The sequence below is a fragment of the Lynx canadensis genome, chromosome D4, assembly GCF_007474595.2.
Source record: "Lynx canadensis isolate LIC74 chromosome D4, mLynCan4.pri.v2, whole genome shotgun sequence".
Classification (NCBI taxonomy): Eukaryota; Metazoa; Chordata; class Mammalia; order Carnivora; family Felidae; genus Lynx; species Lynx canadensis.
The window spans coordinates 71,995,383-72,015,367 of record NC_044315.2 but is presented as its reverse complement, the minus strand read 5'-3'; the positions used below and the strand labels follow the sequence as shown (position 1 = coordinate 72,015,367).

Genomic DNA, 19,985 nt, shown 5'->3' with positions numbered 1-19,985 from the left:
GATGATGATCTCAGTTTGTGAATTTGAGCCCCACTTCTGGCTCTGCTCTGACAGCATGGAGCCTGCTTGGGATTCTCTCTCTCAAAATTAATAAATAAACTTAAAAAAAAAGAACTGTTAAAAAAAAAAGAAATTAAGCTGTTGACTATTTGCTCTATGTTGAGTTACTCATTTCAAAAAGGTATTCTTAAGATTCCTTTAATGAATGAACTATTCATTATAATGTTATAAACTAATTGCATTTTTTTCATTCTATTTTCAGGATCCTGTTACTGGAAGTCACAAAGGTAACTATGTAGGGCATGAGAAAATAAATACAAAGCCTCTCTATGGTATTTTAATGAAGCTAAATGCACTAACTTAAAGTATTTAAAGAAAACTTTACTGTGAATCATTAAGCACAAAATAAATAACTTACAACAATTGTAGAGTTGTCTCAAGTCTGACACCATGGGTTACTTGGAATATTAAGCTACACTTCTCATGTTTGTTTTAATTAAAAAAGTGTGATTTTATCATTATGTATATATTATAGAGGGAAGGGGATATATCATACTCCTATCTTGAAAGAAGTCAATTTTCTCTAAATTGAGCTGCAAATTTAATACTTCCAATTAAAAATAATATTTTAATCATTCCAATTGAAAAACAAGGTTACTTAGAGCTTGGGAAAAAATCTTAAAGTATATCTTTAAGTAAAAATGCATAAAATCCAATAAGGTTTACAAAAGAATAAGGGGCTTTCCTCACCAGTAATGAGGTAATAAAACTTCATTAATTAGGGGCGCCTGGGTGGCGCAGTCGGTTAAGCGTCCGACTTCAGCCAGGTCACGATCTCGCGGTCCGTGAGTTCGAGCCCCGCGTCAGGCTCTGGGCTGATGGCTCGGAGCCTGGAGCCTGTTTCCGATTCTGTGTCTCCCTCTCTCTCTGCCCCTCCCCCGTTCATGCTCTGTCTCTCTCTGTCCCAAAAATAAATAAAAACGTTGAAGAAAAAAAAAAATTAAAAAAAAAAAAACTTCATTAATTAAAACAGTGGAGGGGTGCCTGGCTGGCTCAGCGAGTGGAGCATTTCACTCTCGATCTTGGGGCTGTGAGTTCGAGCCCCTCACTGGGTGTAGAGATTACTTAAAAATTAAAATTAAAAAAAATCTTAAAAAAATAGCGGATACTAGTACAAGAACAGATCGATGAAACAGCACTGGGAATCTTGAAACATGCAAGAATACAGAAGAATTTTAGTCTATAATAAAGATAGTATTTCAAAACTGTGGTATAATCAAATAATAATTCAATTAGTGATTTTGGGACAAGTGGCTAAATATTTAGGTGAACCTAAAATTAAGTCTCTAGATCTCATCATATCACAAAGTAAAATAATGAGTACATTACATGATAAAATGTAAAAAAAAAAAAAGGAAAGAATTCAAATTACTAAAAGACAGATATTAACCATATAATAATTGGAAGAATAGCTATAAAATTACACAAGTCAGAAACATTAAAAAAAGAAAAAAAAGGGGGCGCCTGGGTGGCGCAGTCGGTTAAGCGTCCGACTTCAGCCAGGTCACGATCTCGCGGTCTGTGGGTTCGAGCCCCGCGTCGGGCTCTGGGCTGATGGCTCAGAGCCTGGAGCCTGTTTCCGATTCTGCGTCTCCCTCGCTCTCTGCCCCTCCCCCGTTCATGCTCTGTCTCTCTCTGTCCCAAAAATAAATAAACGTTGAAAAAAAAAAAAGAAAAAAAAGGCCTTGACAATCCAAAACACAGGTGCACATACTTTCCTCCAAGTTAAACGTATGTACAAAGTTGAAAGACAAAAAAAAAAAAAAAAAGCTGGGGGAAAAAATGCAACCTATCACAGAAAAACAATCTTCGTATCAAAAAGATTAATACAGCAATAGATTGCAGCACAAAGGATTATGAGTATGTAATTTACAACTAAATGTAACTAGCATATCAATATATGAAAAATGTTCAATAGAACTAGTAATTAAAGGAATGAAAATAAAAAACAGAAAACAGTGAGGAGCACGATAAAATCCAAGGGGGAAATGAGGACCAACATACAATGTTACCAGGACTCCGAATAGATACAACCTTCCTATAGGGCAATATGTAGCAAAGTTTAAAATGTGCTCCTGGCCCAATAATTCCTTTCAGGAACCTAAACTAAGGAAATCCTCTCAAAGGTGTACACATATGAATTCATCACAGGGTTGTTTGTAATGTTGATAATCGGAAACCTAAATGCCCATCAATGAATATATATTAGTACCTCATAAACGAAAATGCCATAAATCTATTTAAAATGATGCAGAGACGATATTTATTAAAATAGGAAAAAAGTGGTCATGACATTTTACATGGAAACCCCATGTGAGCAGGTTGGGCAAAGCCTGGATGTCCTGTTCTTCAACCTTATTTCCAGCACCTAGAAAAGTGCCTTGTAAAAAAGGAGCTCCCAGAAAGCATTTTACTAAATAGATAAATTTTAAAAGCAGGCTACAGAACAATAATTATAATGTCAATCCCCACCCCCTTCCTTCTTTCTTTCTCTCTCTACACACACACACACACAATTGGAAGGACAGCCACAAAAGGCTGACAAGGTGAAGTTCTGGTGTGTGTAACTTTTCTTTATTCCTCTCTGTACTGTCTAAATTTCTTACATAGTTCGCATTTTTAAAATTTTTATGATTGGAAAATAGTAACAACATTGCTTTTTAAGAACTCATATATATTTAAAATGAACTCCAGAAAGTGTTCAGTGACATCAGCTACAAACTACAAAAACTGAGATCAGCAGTATCCAAGTGGCATGTTTTTTTCACCTCCAAATAAATATCTTTGGAGTATGTTTTCTACAATGTACCACCTTTTTCCAGTACCAGGAAATGCCACCCTATCCTGATAAAATGCAAAATTTCCAAAAGGAAAAGCACATTTTTTTCTAGAGTAAAAAGTGGGGTGGGGGTGGGGGGTGAGTAACAAATTTCTTAAAAGTCCTCCCATCTCAGGGTGGCTCAGTAGGTTAAGGATCTGTCTCTTGATTTCAGCTCAGGTCATGATCTCACAGCTCTCGGGATAGAGCCCTGCATCCAGCTCTTCACTGACAGCCCAGAACCTGATTGGGATTCGCTCTCTCCCTCTCTCTCTCTCTCTTTCCCTCCCCCGCTTGTGCTCTCTCAAAAATAAATAAATAAACATTAAAGAAAAAAGTCTTCCCATCTCCTCTATTGACACACGCCCTCTTCTAGTTGGTGATAAAGATTACTATGTATAATCATGTTTTTTTCAGGCTAAAATGCCAGTGAATCTGTATCAGCAATGTGCTCTCTGTAATTCTTTCCTTTCTTTAGGAAGGCAGATTTCATTTTAAAGACATTTAAACAAGTGAATGTTTATTATTATTCTATCATTATTCATTACTCATTATTCTATCATTATTCATCCCACTACCCTATTTTATATCATTCAGACTTTATCACTATGTGAAATAACGCTATTTGAATTATTATCTGCCTCTCCTTTCCAGAATGTAAGCTCTATGAGGACAGGAATGTTGTCCTGCTCACCACTGTGTCCCCAGTGAATGGCATCTAGTAAGGACTCAAGATGTAGTTGTTAAATTAATAATGAAAAAGGTCGGGAGGGGGGAGACAAATTTAAATAAGACTGTATGTAAGGAAATGGAAAAAAGGAAAGAAAACTACAATGAAATACACAAGCTGACATGACTCTAGGCTGTAACGTCAGCCCGGAGGTTTGGTGGATATTTTTCAAGGTGGACAGGTGCTCCACACCTATCTAAAGGCATCCAGGAAGAAGAAAAATCCACAGGGAGGTCTCCGGGTAGCTGTGTACAGCTCCCAGAAGAGTGAAAATGATCATCATCATAACAGAAATGTCGTCCAGGTCGAAAAAACAACTACAGCACAACAACACACTATATTTGGCCCAGATGAAAAATCAAACGAAGCCCCAACACAATGAAACCAAGCAAGCAACGTTCCGCGGACACATAGAAAGATCATAGTCTCCTTTCCCCAGGCCGTGCAGTCGCCCGCAGCCCAGCAAACCCCCTCACTCACCACTTTCCCCCCTCAAGGACCCCCGCCCCAGCTGGTCCAAGGTGAGAGGGAATGGAGTAACAGTCTGAGAATTAGCTTTCTCCACTCCCACCCGAGCCCAATCCTCTCCAAAGCGCAATGCCTCCCACTCTCTCACCCGGAGGCCCTGACCCCCGCGCCAAGGGCTTCTCCTGCTGCCCCTCACTCACGTGTAGATGATGGCCATGAAATGCATCAGCCACAGCACCAAGAAGAGGACGAACCCGAAGACGGCCATTCCCTCCAGGGCCAGGTCCAGCAGCGCCATCCCCCGGCCCGGCCCGGCCCGCTCCGGCCGCCGCCGCGGACCGCGCTCCCGCCGGAGGACAGGGTGGGCGCCCGGCGCGGGGGCGCTGGAGGGGAGAGGAAGGTGGGGAGAGGAAGGGGCGGAGGGGGGTGGGGACGGAAGGGGCGGGCAGGGCCTGCGCGCCCCGCCCGCGCGCACTCGTTCGCGCGCTGCCCTGGGCGCGCTCGCGGCTGCGGGCGCTGCGGTGGCCGGGCTCCGTGGTCAGAGCGGCAGTGGCCCCCGCGCTCCGGCTCGCCTCTCCACACCCTCACAGGCGCCGGCCGGTCCTTGAGCGCCTGCGCCCCAGATGCCAACGCCCCGCCGCCTCGCCGCGGGACCCCGGGCCGCGCAGCTCCGCACCCTGCTCCGCCGCCGCAGCTCCGTGCACTAATCGAAACCGGCGGCCAGCGATCCGACTCCCCGGCGCGCCCCGCCTCGCCCCCGCCCTCCGGAACCGTGGCGCCCGCCTCTCCGAGGGGCGGTGCGCGCCGCTGCTCCCCGCCCACCTTGCCGCCCTCGCGCCCGCTGCGTCACCGTCACCTTCGAGAGCGCGCCCCTGCGAGGCTTCTGCTGGACGCGAGCCCGCCGTCTCTCCCCGGGCTCCTTTCTCCGCCCGCGCCTACCCCTCGGCGTCGGGCGGCGGCGCCCCGGGCGGCCAGCCCTGCAGCCCCGGGGCCGGCCTCCCCCGGCGGTGGCGGCGCGTGACCCTGTGTCCGGCTCAGAGGCTGCTTGCCCTCTGTCCGGCTGCAGTGTTCGGGGGCGCCCCAGAGAAAGACACGGAGTTCCAGGCAGCCGCTCGGGTTGTCTCGAAATCCAGTTTCCAACGCTGTATCTGCAGCTTCTCCGCCGGGCACCGCTCAGAGAGGCTTAGGCCCTCCTCCAGGCCATGCTCCTGGACGCACGGGTGTCCCATTGCCTTTCTTTCTCAATGCTTTTAATGCTGTGTTGTCTTGGATCACAACCAACCGGAGAGCAAAATAATCGTATGCCTCACATATCTCTAAGCACCGTAGAGAATGTAACGTAAAAGAAATTCTCACATTCACAAATATAAGGAATCAGTTAGTATGGAAGTCCCCTAAGACTACTGTCCAATACGGTAGCCATATGTGGCTATTGAGCGCTTAAAATGTGGTTGGTAGAAATTGAGACGTGCTGTGCGTCTAAACCATACGCCGATGTCGAAGACCACCTCATTAACCAATTTTGGTTACAATTATTGATTACATCGTGAAGCTATTTTTTGATATATTGGGTTAAATTAAAAATTACTAATTTTACTGTTTTTGTTGTTTTACTTTTAAAATATAGTTACCAGAAAATTTTAAATTACGCATGTGGATAGCACTGCTCTAAAATGTTAAGCAGTGGCACTATGGATTGTAAGGCAATTTAGCATTTATCTTCATTTTAAATCTGTCCAGGGAGATGTTTTAATCTAGTATTAAATGTTCCTGTTTGTTTCTTTAGCCTAGATGAGTTTATATTGTTTCTTGATTGTTTTATGTTTAGCCAGTGTTTATTATTTCAAGTGATTTCCTTTAAAATAATCCATGACCTCCCTTGAGATTTCAGAATTGAATCAATTTTGAAAAGAAGTTGGTTATTTTATCATTGCTACTTATTATAGCTGATATTGAGTAAATGAACTACCTTAATCTACAATTAAGTGATAAATTACAATCAGAGAAGAGTTTAAATTAATGTCTGTACTGAGAACCAATCTGCATTTACTATACTTTGTGTTTTACTGGGGTAAAGTCGGTGAGAAAGAACAGTGCTTACAAAGGAAACTTCTATTGTTCAGAGTTATTGGTTGATGAATTAAAGTTATAGTGGGATGGTACACTACTAGCAAAATAACTACAAATGGAAAAAAATTTTAAGTTTATTTAGAGAGAGAGAGAGTGTATGTGCGCACGTGTGCGCGTGTGCAAGCAGGGGAGGGGCAGAGAGAGAGGGAGAGAGAATCCCAAGCAGGCCCCACACTTTGAGTGCAGAGCAATATTGTATAAGAAGCAGCAATATTGTACTTGAGCCTAGTTTCGGTTGGTCTTGTACAAACCATTCTACAGTATCTGTTAGGACCACATATTCCAAAATGAATATGCATGAATATGTAACCCTAAATTAGAATATATAATCCTAACATTCTATAGATACTATAAAAGTGTGCATTTCTTCCATGTAGCACAGCAGTATAGGAGTCTAGCAAAGAACCTGTCCACTGATCTCACTTTTAGCAGTTAACACTTTTTTTGGTTATCTAATGGGCACTCTTCTCTTTTAGAAAACCGATTTCATGAAGGCCAGGGCTTCTGATTCTCTCCAGAGATAATCTAGTAGCATTTGTATATATTAGAATTCACACTAATAAATTTTGAGGAGCAGTGTTTTGAGGAGCAGTGTTTTCAGAGGCAAACAAAATCCAAAATTAACTATCATTTAATGGCCCTAGAAACTTTAGTTTATAAAACCTTAACAAGAAAATAATTCCAAATATCTGGTTCAAACCAAGTAGTTACAACACATTTTTGGCTTGAGCCAAACCCAAACCAAAATATTTATAGCTGACTCTAAACTGAAACTTAAATAAAATTGTATTAATTCTGGCCCCATGTCCCCGAAAAGATAGGGCAGAAGGCTGGGAGAATACAGGTACATACATAAAATTACTTCATAGGAACAAAATTTATCTTTGGTAAGTTAATACTCTTAGTTACATAATGCCCTATATGCCTATATATAAAGGTTCATGTTACATTTTTTAAAGTTACATTTTCAACAATCAGGATACCCAATTTGGGTTGTGTCTAAGAAACATCATCATTGGTGAGATTCTAGATAAATCAAGTTTAAAATGTGACACTTGAAAGGCTATGCACAGAAAAAACACTGAAAGAAATACCAGACAATTATTTATCTTTGAAGAATGAAATGTGTTGATTTTTTTTACCTGCCTTTTTATATTGTTGATTTCCTATAATGAGCATTATTGTTTTTATGGTGAAAAATATGGCCATTTTTCTATTTTACAAAGGGGTTGATGAGAACCAAGTAGAAAATTTTTGTTATTTATTCTTTTAAAATTATGAGTGGTACAGTCACTTTGGAAGACAGTTTGGCAGTTACTTACAGAACTAAACATACTCCTAACCATATGATCCAGCAATAGCATCCTTGATATTTATCCAAATGAGTTGAAAACATGTACACACAAAAACCTGCACACAGATGTTTCTAACAACTTAATCATAACTAACAAAACTTGGAAGCAACCATGTCATTCAGTAGATGAGTGGATACAATGTGGTACGCCCAAACAATGGAATATTATTCAGCACCAAGAAGAAATGTGCTATCAAGCCTTCATGAAGGACAGGAAGGAAGATTAAATGTATATTACTAAGTGAAAGAAGACAATCTTTTCACTTATATGGCATTCTAGGAAAGGCAAACCTAGAGACAGTAAAAAGATCAGTGGTTGTGGTTGTCATGGGAGAGAGACATGAATAGGTGATCACAGAGGATTTTAAGGGCAATGAAACTAATCTGTACAATACTTTGTTGGGGTGCCTGGGTGGCTCAGTTGGTTAAGCGTCTGACTCTGGATTTTGGCTCAGGTCATGGTCTCATTGTTTGTGTGATTGAGCTCCATGTAGGGCTCTGCACCGGCAATGCAGATCCTGCTTGGGATTCTCTCTCTCTCCCTCTCCCTCTGCCCCTCTCCCACTTGCACTCTCCCTCAACATAAATAAAGAAACATTAATACTAAAATGGTGGGTACATGTATTATACATTTGTCAAAACCCATAGAATTTACAACACCGAGAGTGAATTCTAATATAAGCTGTGGACTTTGGGTAATGACATTGTCAGTGGAAGTTCATCAGCTGTAACAAAGGCACCACTCTGGTGAGGATGTTGTTGGGGGTAGGGGGTGCTGTGCATGTGTTGAGGCAGAGTGCATATGAGAACTGTCTATAATTTCTGCTCAGTTTGGCTGTAAACCTAAAACTGCTCCAGAAAATAAAATCTATCTTTTAAAAACTAATGAGTACTCCACCATATGTATATGTACATATTGTAAGTGTCTGAATAAGTGAGATAATCTAGTTTGTCATCAGATCCCAGGGCTTTGCACCTTCTAGGCACTCAAATATTTGTTGAACGAATGAATAAATAATCTATGTTGAGAGAAGTCACCGGAAAAATTGTTAAACTTTCTCCTTTTCTCCTTTCAACTTTTTAAATACTTTAAAAATATTTTTTCTGTGTGGAAAAAAATACACATTATTTAACATAACCCCTCCTTCATATTACTAATTAGATCACAGAATTGCAGAGAGTAACTACATGTTAGTTTGCCTAATTACAACCTGAAGACCTGCTCCAACTCCTATATTCTCCTTGACAGAGTCAATGCATGACTTTTATGTCAGCATGGGACGTATTTTCCATCTTTGTCATTATTATAAAGAATCTTTCATATAAACATTTTAAAAATCACAATTCAGTTCCCTACAGTTAATGTGTTGTTATTTTTAAAAGACAGGTATACTGTGAATTTTCAGCCCTATAAAAAACTTTTTAAAAATAACATTAAAAAAAAAAGGTGATCTTCCAGAAATTGGGTAAATTTGAAGTTTCAAAAACAAAGTTAAAATCAATTGATCTGGAATTTGTGGTGCTAGTGCCAAAAGAAGTAATTTAATTCATTTGTTTTTTTCTCCCCCTCAGCATGTTTTGCAATTAGTTAGAAAAATGCCTTATCTACTCATTTAACTCAGGTGCTTAACTTACATTGGTTTTGTTACCCATGAAATGGGTAGGAACAAATCCTAAGATACTATATTGCTGTGACTAGCCTTCAAACACAAAGGTTCTAGGTAAATTCTCAGTTCAGGGCCTGATCCTGACAGTCCACACGTATAGTGTATTTGTATGTCTGGGTGTGGTCCAGGGGAGTGCCTGGAGTTCACTAGAGTTCATTATTTCATTCTCAGCTGTTTTGCTAACTTATTCAAATGATTAATTAAAATGATTTACTTATACTAATTTTTCTTTTCAAATCTCATATTTGGTTTTGTTTTAGTCCATAGTGTGCTAGTGTGCTAGGTTGAAGCACTAATGTTTATTCTTAAAGGAAGCTAAATAAAAGATTTCCAAATATGTCTCATGTAAATGTCAACTATTTTCTTTTTCAAAATATTTTTAAAATTGCTTTCCTTTTATTCTTTTAATTAAAATGTTTTTTTTATTTATACTCTTTAGACTTTGTTTTTTTTAAAGTAATCTCTACTCCCAAAGTGGGTCTTAAACTCATGACCCTGAGATAAAGAGTTGCATGCTCCACCAGCTGAGTCAGCCAGGTGCCCCTAAAGTTGCTTTCTTTTTAGATAGACTCAAGTCAATTTCTTTATTAAAGTTTATAATGTTAAAACATTCACCTAGGCTGTGTGCGTGTGTGTGTGCGCGCGTGTGTGTGTAAACAAACTTGGTAGTTTATTGAAAGAAAGAGACAAAGACAGGCTGAGACTCTAATTTATTGAACACAACATAAGTTATATGCCAGAAAGTTTTTGAAATATTAACTTGATGGGGTGCCTGGGTGGCTCAGTTGGTTGAACGTCCGACTTCAGCTCAGGTCATGATCTTATGGTCTGTGAGACTTATTAAAGTCTGGGGACTTTAATACCCCACTTACAACAATGGGTAGATCATCTAGACATAGGATCACTAAAGAAACAAGGGCCCTGAATGATACAATGGACCAGATGGACTTGACAGATATATTTAGAACTTTGCATCCAAAAGCAGCAGAATACACATTCTTCTCAAATGCACATGGAACATTCTCCAAGATAGAACACATACTGGTTCACAAAACAGCCCGCAATAAATATAAAAGAACATGCACATGTTCAGATCAAAATGCTATGAAACTTGAAATCAACTACAGGAAAAAGTTTAGAAACCCTTCAAATGCATGGAGGTTAAAGAACATCCTACTAAAGAACGAATGGGTCAACCAGGTAATTAAAGAAAAAATTAAAAAATATATGGAAACACACGAAAATGAAAACACAACAATCCAAATCCTTTGTGATGCAGCAAAGGTAGTCCTAAGAGGACAATACATTGCAATCCAGGCCTATCTCAAGAAACAAGAAAAATCCCAAATACAAAATCTAACAGCACACCTAAAGGAACTAGAAGCAGAACAACAAAGAAACCCCAAACCCAGCAGAAGAAGAGAAATAATAAACATTAGAGCAGAAATAAACAATATAGAATAAGAAAAAGCCCCAGTAGAACAGATCAATGAAACTAAGAGTTTGTTTTTTGAAAAAATACACAAAATTGATAAACCCTTAACCAGACCTCTCAAAAAGAAGAGAGAAGATAAAATAGATAAAATCACAAGTGAAAATGGATTTATCACAACCAATCCCTCAGAAATATAAGCAATTATCAGAGAATACTATGAAAAATTATATGCCACAAACAGGACAACTTGGAACAAATGGACAAATTCCTAGACACCCACACACTACCAAAACTCAAATGGGAAGAAATAGAAAATTTGAACAGACCCATAACTAGTGGAAAAATTGAATCAGTTATCAAAAATCTCCCAATAAAAAAGAGTCCTGGACCGGATGGCTTCCCTGGGGAATTCTACCAGACATTTAAAGCAGAGTTAATACCTATCCTTCTCAAGCTGTTCCAAAAAATAGAAATGGAAGGAAAACTTCCAGACGCATTCTGTGAAGCCACCATTACCTTGATTCTTCAACCAGATAGAGACCCCACAAAAAAGGAGAACTACAGACCAATATCCTTGATGAACACAGATGCAAAAATTCTCAACAAGTTACTAGCAAATCTAATTCAACAACATGTAAAAATAATTATTCACCATGATCAAGTGGGATTCATTCCTGAGCTGCAGGGCTGGTTCAGTATTCGCAAATCAATCAACATGATACATCACATTAATAAAAGAAAGGATAAGAACCATATGATCCTGTCAATAGATGCAGAAAAAGCATTTGACAAAATACAACATTCCTTCTTAATAAAAACCTTCAAGAAAGTCGCGATAGAAGGAACATACTTGAACATCATAAAAGCCATATATGATAAGCCCACAGCTAATATCATCCTCAATGGGGAAAAACGGACAGCTTTCCCCCTGAGATCAGGAACACGACAGGGATGTCCACTCTCACCACTGTTGTTTAACATAGTGTTGGAAGTTCTAGCATCAGCAATCAGACAACAAAATGAAATAAAAGGCATCAAAATTGGCAAAGAAGTCAAACTTTCACTTTTCACAGACATGATACTCTACATGGAAAACCCAAAAGACTCCATGAAAAGACTCCTAGAACTGATACATGAATCCAGCAAAGTCTCAGGGTACAAAATCAATGTACAGAAATCGGTTGCATTTTTATACACCAATATGAAGCAACAGAAAGAGAAATAAAGAAACTGATCCCATTTACAATTGCACCAAGAACCATTAAATACCTAGGAATAAACTTAACCAAAGATGGAAAAGATCTGTATGCTGAAAACTATAGAAAGCTTATGAAGGAAATTGAAGAAGACACAAAGAAATGGAAAACAATTCCATGCTTATGGATTGGAAGAAAGAATATTGTTAAAATGTCAATACTAGGGGCGCCTGAGTGGCTCAGTTGGTTAAGCTTAAGCGGCTGACTTCGGCTCAGGTCATGATCTCGCAGTCTGTGAGTTCGAGCCCCGCGTCGGGCTCTGTGCTGACAGCTCAGAGCCTGGAGCCTGTTTCCGATTCTGTGTCTCCCTCTCTCTCTGACCCTCCCCCGTTCATGCTCTGTCTCTCTCTGTCTCAAAAATAAATAAATGTTAAAAAAAAATGTCAATACTAGCCAAAGCAATCAACACATTCAATGCAATCCCAATCAAAATTGCACCAGCATTCTTCTCAAAGCTAGAAAAAACAATCCTAAAATTTGTATGGAACCACCAAAGACCCCAAATAGCCAAAGTAATATTGAAAAAGAAAACCAAAGCAGGAGGCACCACAATCCTGGACTTTAGCCTCTACTACAAAGCCGTAATCATCAAGACAGTATGGTGTTGGCACAAAAACAGACACATAGACCAATGAAATAGAATGCAGAACCCAGAACTGGATCCACAAATGTATGGCCAACTAATGTTTGACAAAGCAGGAAAGAGCATCCAGTGGAAAAAAGACAGTCTCTTTGCAAATGGTGCTGGGAGAACTGGACAGCAACAGGCAGAAGAATGAAACTAGACCACCTTCTTATACTATACACAAAAATAAACTCATAATGGATGAAAGACCTAAATATGAGACAGGAAACCATCAAAACTCTAGAGGAGAAAGCAGGCAACAACCTCTTTCACCTCAGCCACAGCAATTTCTTACTCGACACATCTCCAAAGGCAAGGGAATTAAAAGCAAAAATGAACTACTGGGATGTTCAAGATAAAATGCTTCTGCACGGCAAAGGAAACAATCACAAAACTAAAAGGCAACTGACAGAATGGGAAAAGATATTTGCAAATGACATATCGGAAAAAGGGCTAGTATCCAAAATCTATAACTTACAAAACTCAACACCCAAAAAACAAATAATCCAGTGAAGAAATGGTCACAAGACATGAATAGACACTTTTCCAAAGAAGACATCCAGATGGCCGACAGACACATGAAAAGATGTTCAACGTCACTCATCATCAGGGAAATACAAATCAAAACTACACTGAGATACCATCTCACACTGGTCAGAGTGGCTAAAGTGAACAAATCAGGAAACTATAGATGCTGGCGAGGATGTGGAGAAATGGGAACCCTCTTGCACTTTTGGTAGGAAGGCAAACTGATGCAGCCACTCTGAAAAACAGTTTCTCAAAAAATTAAAAATAGATCTACCCTATGACCCAGCAATAGCACTGCTAGGAATTTGCCCAAGGGATACAGGAGTGCTGATGCATAGGGGCACATGTACCGCAATGTTTATAGCAGCACTTTCACCAATAGCCAAATTATGGAAAGAGCCTACATGTCCATCAACTGATGAATGGATAAAGAAGATGTGGTTTATATATACAATAGAATACTACTTGGCAATGAGAAAGAATGAAATCATGCCATTCACAGCAATGTGGATGGAACTGGAAGGTATTATGCTGAGTCAGAGAAGCACAGTCAGAGAAGCACAGATAAGACAGTCAGAGAAGCACAGATATCATATGTTTTCACTCATATATGGATCTTGAGAAACTTAACAGAAGACCATGGGGGAAGGGAAGGGGAAAAAAAATAGATACAAACAGAGAGGGAGGGAGGCAAACCACAAGAGACTATTAAATACAGAGAACAAACTAAGGGTGGATGGTGGAGATGGGGAGAGGTAAAATGGGTGATGGGCATTGAGGAGGGCACTTGTTGGGATGAGCACTGGGGGTTGTATGTAAGCCAATTTGACAATAAGTTATATTCATAAAAAAAGAAAGATTCTGAATTTGACAGGTAAAAAACAAACAAAACAAAAACTAAACAAACAAACAAACCCCAAACCACCACCACCAACAGTAAAAATGTAACCAACAACAAAAACCCATAAAAACAATTCTCACGGTTCTGATTGTAAAGTGATTTTTGTTTAGCACTATTTAGTTTGGAAACCAATGTTCCATATAGGTGAATTTCACCGTTGAAGGTACAGAAAAGCATATTAAGAATAGGTCATGTATTTTACGCCTAGAGACACTGGCAATTTAAACATCTTGCTTTTTTACCACATCTTTGCTTTGGTTAAGAGGAATTTCAGGGGCGCCTGGGTGGCGCAGTCGGTTAAGCATCCGACTTCAGCCAGGTCACGATCTCGCAGTCCGTGAGTTCGAGCCCCGCGTCGGGCTCTGGGCTGATGGCTCAGAGCCTGGAGCCTGTTTCCGATTCTGTGTCTCCCTCTCTCTCTGCCCCTCCCCCGTTCATACTCTGTCTCTCTCTGTCCCAAAAATAAATAAACGTTGGAAAAAAAAATTTAAAAAAAAAAAAAAAAAAAAAAAAAAAAAAGGAATTTCATAAAATATGTTGTCATTTCAGAACAATTCACCTAGGAGAGTAAAAACTAGTAGAAGAATTAAAAAGAACAGTCTTTTTTCATAAGTGCTTTCTTCTCATAAAATAATTCAGGGAAATACCAATAAAATCTGCTTCTTCTGGTATTATTTCATAGTATTAACAATGTAAGAAAAATGTGAATTTAACTTTTACTACGGAGCAAAGGCTGTTGAGATGACCTGGATCACCTGAGTTTAGGATCTCTACAAAATACCTTTCATCTTAAATTTTTTTTTTCAACGTTTATTTATTTTTGGGACAGAGAGAGACAGAGCATGAACGGGGGAGGGGCAGAGAGAGAGGGAGACACAGAATCGGAAACAGGCTCCAGGCTCCGACCCATCAGCCCAGAGCCTGACGCGGGGCTCGAACTCACGGACCGCAAGATCGTGACCTGGCTGAAGTCGGACGCTTAACCGACTGCGCCACCCAGGCGCCCCAAATACCTTTCATCTTAAGAATGCTTTGTTTTAGGATTCAGTGTAGACTATCAGTTAAGCACATACACTGTGAACGTCAGTGTCTGGGTTTGAATCCCAGTTCTACCGTTTACTAGCTCTACGACCTGTGTTGTGAGGATTAAAGTTCACGTATTTTAAATATTTAGAACAGTTCCAAGCACATGAAATTCTATGAAAGTTTTATTATTATTCTTTAATAGAGTTCATTCATTTTAATTTCATATAGATCACTAACTTGGTCTTCTCCATTTCTCCTTCTACTGTTTTTAGCTATTAAAAAATATTAAAATTAACTATTCCCATAAGGATTTTTTTTTAGCAAATCAGCCTGTCTGTAATACAAGCATATAACAATCCTTGCTTATTACACAAATAAGAATATCCTACTGATCTCATTTTCTTGCCAACATAACTAGTTTAGTCAATAAGAAACAAATGCAATTAGATGACAATTGCATGGAATAGGAAAGATATAATTAATTAATAAAGAGCAAACAAACTTTTATTCCATGAATAAATTCCTTTTATTTCAGGCCTTGAAATATAATATTATACCAAGCGAAGAATAAGATTAAAAAGGTATTTAAGGGTGCCTGGGTGGCTCAGTCGTTTGTATCTAGCTCTTGATGTTGGCTCAGGTCATGATATCACCATTGTGAGCTCGAGCCCTGTCCTGTACTGACAGCCTGGAGCCTGCTTGGGATTCTCTGTCTCTCCCTTTCTCTCTCTGCCCCTCCCCTGCTCACATGCATGCAGTGCTCTCTCACTCTCTCTCCCTCTCCCAAAATAAATAAATAAACATTAAAACAAAAGGTATTTAGATATACGTGGGGCCTTCTGACATGTAAGAAACAGTGATATTGAATAAGTGTTAATATTTTTTTGGGTAATAAATACCTTAAAAATACTTAGAATGAAATGCATCAGGATGGGGGGCCTGGGTAGCTGAGTTGGTTGAGGGTTTGACTTTGGCTCAGGTCATGATCTCACAGTTCAGTTCATGAGTTCAAGCCCTGCATCTGCTTTCTGCTGTCAGCACAGAGTCTGTTTTAGATCTTCTGTCCCCCTCTCTCTGTCCCTTCCTCATGCTCTCTCTCTTTCAAAAACAAATAAACATTTTTTTAAAAAATGCCATCAGGATATCAGGATTAACAGAAGATGAAGTTTTCAGACAACAACATGTCAGTTTACATGACAACATATATACCTGGGTTTTTTTTTAAGGTCAGAATTTTCTTTTTCAAAAAGATTACAACAACTGCATGAATGAGCAACAAACTAAGAATGAATTTGTGAAGATGAGCCCTCCTTCCATCCTACCAATTTTATGGTTCAAAAATCCTAACAGATTATTTTTAAATCTTTATTTTGTTGTGGGCATAAATTTTTTTAAGTTTATTTATTTATTTTGAGAGAGACAGAGAGAGTGCAAGTGGGGGAGGGGCAGAGAGAGTGGGGGGTACAGAGAATTCCAAGCAGGCTCTGCACTGTCATCTTGAGCCCTTTGTGGGGCTTGAACTCATGAAACTGTGAGATCATGACCTGAGCAGAAACCAAGATTTGGACGCTTCACTGACTGAACCACCCAGGCACCCCTATTGTGGGCATACATTTGAAGTATTATCTCAAGTGTGAAGAAGCATGAAATAGCCCATTGTGCAACTCAAGGAAATAGAAACAACTATTGAGGCCTTTTCTTTACTAAGCTCATCCCTAAATTCAATTGCCCATTTTAATTATTTTATAATCATTTGGGTTTGGGGGATATCATTAAGGGGCAGTCACTGTACAGTGGAAAATACTGAGCAAAATTATACGAACAAGATTGTTAAGATGACAAGGTAAACGAACGGCTTTCCTATTTAGTCATTTCTTTTCCTTTTCTAGTCCTCAACAAATTTCAAAAGAAACTATGTTCCAGGAGCACATTGTTCTTGTGCTTTGGATACAAACTTAAAATTGATGTAATTGTTTTTTCAGGAGACGCTCATAGTTGGCTAGAAAGATAAACATGAAAACAGATCATTGCATGCAATGTTAAAAGTGTTGATGAAGAGGTATGAGGAGAATTGTTTGGGACTGGGAATGATTACATTTATTTAGGAAAGTCTAGAAAGACTTCACGGAGAAGTCCTGGGTCCTGAAGAAAGAGTTTAAGAGACCACCAGGTAAAGTGAGAGGAAAGCAAGATGTCTTCTGTTGTTCCTCCGTGATTCCAAGTATTTTAAATAACTGAATAACCGGAGGGAGCTTGCTGAGAGCCAGCCAGGAAACAGTGTGAATGGACACAATCTGAGAAACAGTTGGCCTTGACTAACTATTAAATTTAACTGGATATGTAATTGAAAATTCAGTTATAGGGAATTGACCATATAAATGATTGTCTAAATCAGGACCCTTTCCAGAAAGCAAGGAGCACTATTACCAATCAGGCTAGGAGAATTTGTGTAAGCTGAGACTTGTCCTAGGCAAATTTGTCATGTGGCACAGGACATTAAGTCACAGCTTAAAAGACACAGGAGTCAGGCAAGGCTCCATTAGGGCTTTTGATCCATTTTTTTGTGATAGTCTTGGCTTTCTCCTTCTCAGTGTGTCAGGTTTGTCTTCTAGCTGACTTGTCTCATGGTTGTAAGATGGCTGCTAACAGTTGCCTGTACCTCACAGTTTTCCCTTCATGTGCAAGAAGAAAGAAAATGTGTTATTCATTCATACCCACTTAACAAAAACCCTGATGCCACTTGCTCACTGGTTTATGCTATGGCAAAAAGACTAGAATGGTCAAATCAGGACCCACTGAAGCTGATAGTATGGATAATCACACCCTAACTGCATAGCAGCTATGTAATGAATGGGGAAAAATAGAATTGTAGAGATAACCACAATACCCACTACACTGAGTTTTTCTCCCTCCCTCCCTCCCATCCTCCTTCCTTCCTTCCTTCCTTCCTTCCTTCCTTCCTTCCTTCCTTCCTTCCTTCCTTCCTTCCTTCCTTCCTTTTGAGAGAGAGAGAAAGAAAGAAAACATGAGTGGGGGAGGGACAGAATTTGGAGACACAGAATCTGAAGCAGGCTCCAGGCTCTGAGCTGTCAGCACAGAGCCCGACATGGGGCTCCAACTTGTGAATGGCGAGATCACAACCTGAGCTGAAGTCAGAGGCTTAACCGACTGAGCCACCCAGGCGCCCCGCATACTTTTATTTTAATGAAATAGCCAGAATAGGTAAACCTATAGAGACAGGAATTAAACTAGTGGTTGCCATGGGCTGGAGGGAGGGGGAGGTGGGGAATGACTTCTAATGAGTCTGGGATTTCTTTCTGCAATGATGAAAATGTCCTGAAGTTAGATAATAATAGTTGCACAACTCTGTGAATATACCAAAAATCATTGAACTCAAATCACATTCAGATCATAGAAACATTAGACACTAAGGAAATGCAAATCAAAACTGTAATGAGATACCATTTCACACTTACTGATATGACTATACCAAGTTTTGGTGAGGATGTGGGAAAATGGAAGCCCACATATATTGCTGGTGAGATGGTCAAATGGTGCAGCCATTTTAGAAAACAGTCTGGCACTTCCTCAAAAATTAAAGTTACCACACAACTCGACACTCCTAGGTTTGTATCCAAGAGAAATAAAAACATGTCTACCTCAAAATCCTTTAACCTGAATGTTTGTGACCACCTAAAATTCATATATTGAAATACCAACCCCCAGAGATGATGTTATTAAGAAGTGGGGCCTTTGGGAGGTGAGTAGGCCATGAGGATGAAGTCTTCATCAACAGGATTACAGCTCTTTTGAAAGAGATCCCACAATGCTCCCCGGCCCCTTCTACCATGTGAGGGCACAGTCAAAGGTGCCAGCTATGAATCACAAAGAAGGTTCTCAACAGAACATGACCATGTTGGTACCTTGATTTTGGACTTCCTGGCCTGCAGAACTGTGAGGAATAATTTCCTGTTGTTTATAAAGTCTGTGTACTTTGTTTTAGCTGCCTGAATAGACTAAGACAGATGGTGAACATATTTTCATGTGTTTATTGGCCATTTGTATACATTCTTTGGAGAAATGTCTGTTAAAATCCCTTGTTGATTCTTAATTGGGTTTTTATCTTTTTATTATTAGGTTGTAAGAGTTCTTTATATATTTTAGATACAAACCCCTTATCAGATATATGATTTGCAAACATCCCATTTTGAGGGTTATTCTTTTTCCTTTCTTGACCGTGTCCTTTGAAACAAAAACTTTTCATTTTAATGGTCCAATTCATCTATTTTTTCTTTTGTCTCTTGTGCTTTAGTATCATATCAAAGACACCATTGACTAATTCAATGTCACAAGGTTTACTCCCCCATTTTCTTCTAAGAGTTTTATGGTTTTAGTTCCTATATTTAGGTCTTTGATCCAGTTTGAATTAATTTAAAAAAAATTTTTTTAATGTTTATTTATTTTTGAGACAGAGAGAGACAGAGCATGAACGGGGGAGGGTCAGAGAGAGGGAGACACAGAATCTGAAACAGGCTCCAGGCTCTGAGCTGTCAGCACAGAGCCCGACGCAGGGCTCGAACTCACGGACCACGAAATCATGACCTGGGCCAAAGTCGGCCGCTTAACCGACTGAGCCACCCAGGAGCCCCTGAATTAATTTCTTAAAATTGATTTTTATATGATGTGAGATAGGGGTCCAACTTCATTCTTTTGTACATGTATATCCAGTTGTCCTGTCACCGTTTGTTTAAAAGATGATTCTTCCCCCTTGAATGGTCTTGGCATGTTTGTTGAAAAACAGTTGACCATCAATGTATGGATTTATTTTTAGAATCTCGATTCTATTGCCAGTCCCATATGGTCTTCATCACTGTAGAGTTGCAGTAAGTTTGAAATTCGTATGTATGAGTTCTCCAAATTTGTTCTTTTCCAAGATTGTTTTGGTTGGCTCTTGAGTTTTAATATGAATTTTAGGATCAGTTTGTCA

The 19,985-nt window shown here is 39.6% G+C and overlaps 2 protein-coding genes across 8 annotated transcripts in view; one reads left to right on the top strand and one right to left on the bottom strand.

Annotated features, from left to right (window-relative positions):
- SUSD1 (sushi domain containing 1) overlaps positions 1–3,090 on the top strand; it is a 288,718-nt gene extending 285,628 nt beyond the window's left edge. For 5 of the 6 annotated variants that reach the window (XR_003964319.1, XM_030294197.1, XM_030294184.1 and 2 more), the window contains one exon: positions 263–428. Coding sequence is in view for 4 of the 6 variants with exons in the window: in XM_030294184.1 (XP_030150044.1) it covers positions 263–299 (37 nt within the window). In the remaining 2 variants the exon portion in view is untranslated. Of the gene's footprint in view, positions 1–262; positions 429–3,053 lie in introns of those variants that run through there. The other variant, XM_030294183.1, reaches the window with a different exon arrangement.
- Positions 1–19,985, bottom strand: part of UGCG (UDP-glucose ceramide glucosyltransferase) — an 85,473-nt gene that overhangs the window by 34,926 nt on the left and 30,562 nt on the right. Inside the window, exon 1 of one of the 2 annotated variants that reach the window (XM_030294201.1) lies at positions 4,277–4,412. The exons of the other annotated variant lie outside the window; for it this stretch is intronic. Within the exon in view, the coding sequence (XP_030150061.1) occupies positions 4,277–4,374 (98 nt within the window). The 5' untranslated portion in view covers positions 4,375–4,412. Of the gene's footprint in view, positions 1–4,276; positions 4,413–19,985 lie in introns of those variants that run through there. 2 annotated transcript variants of the gene reach the window in all.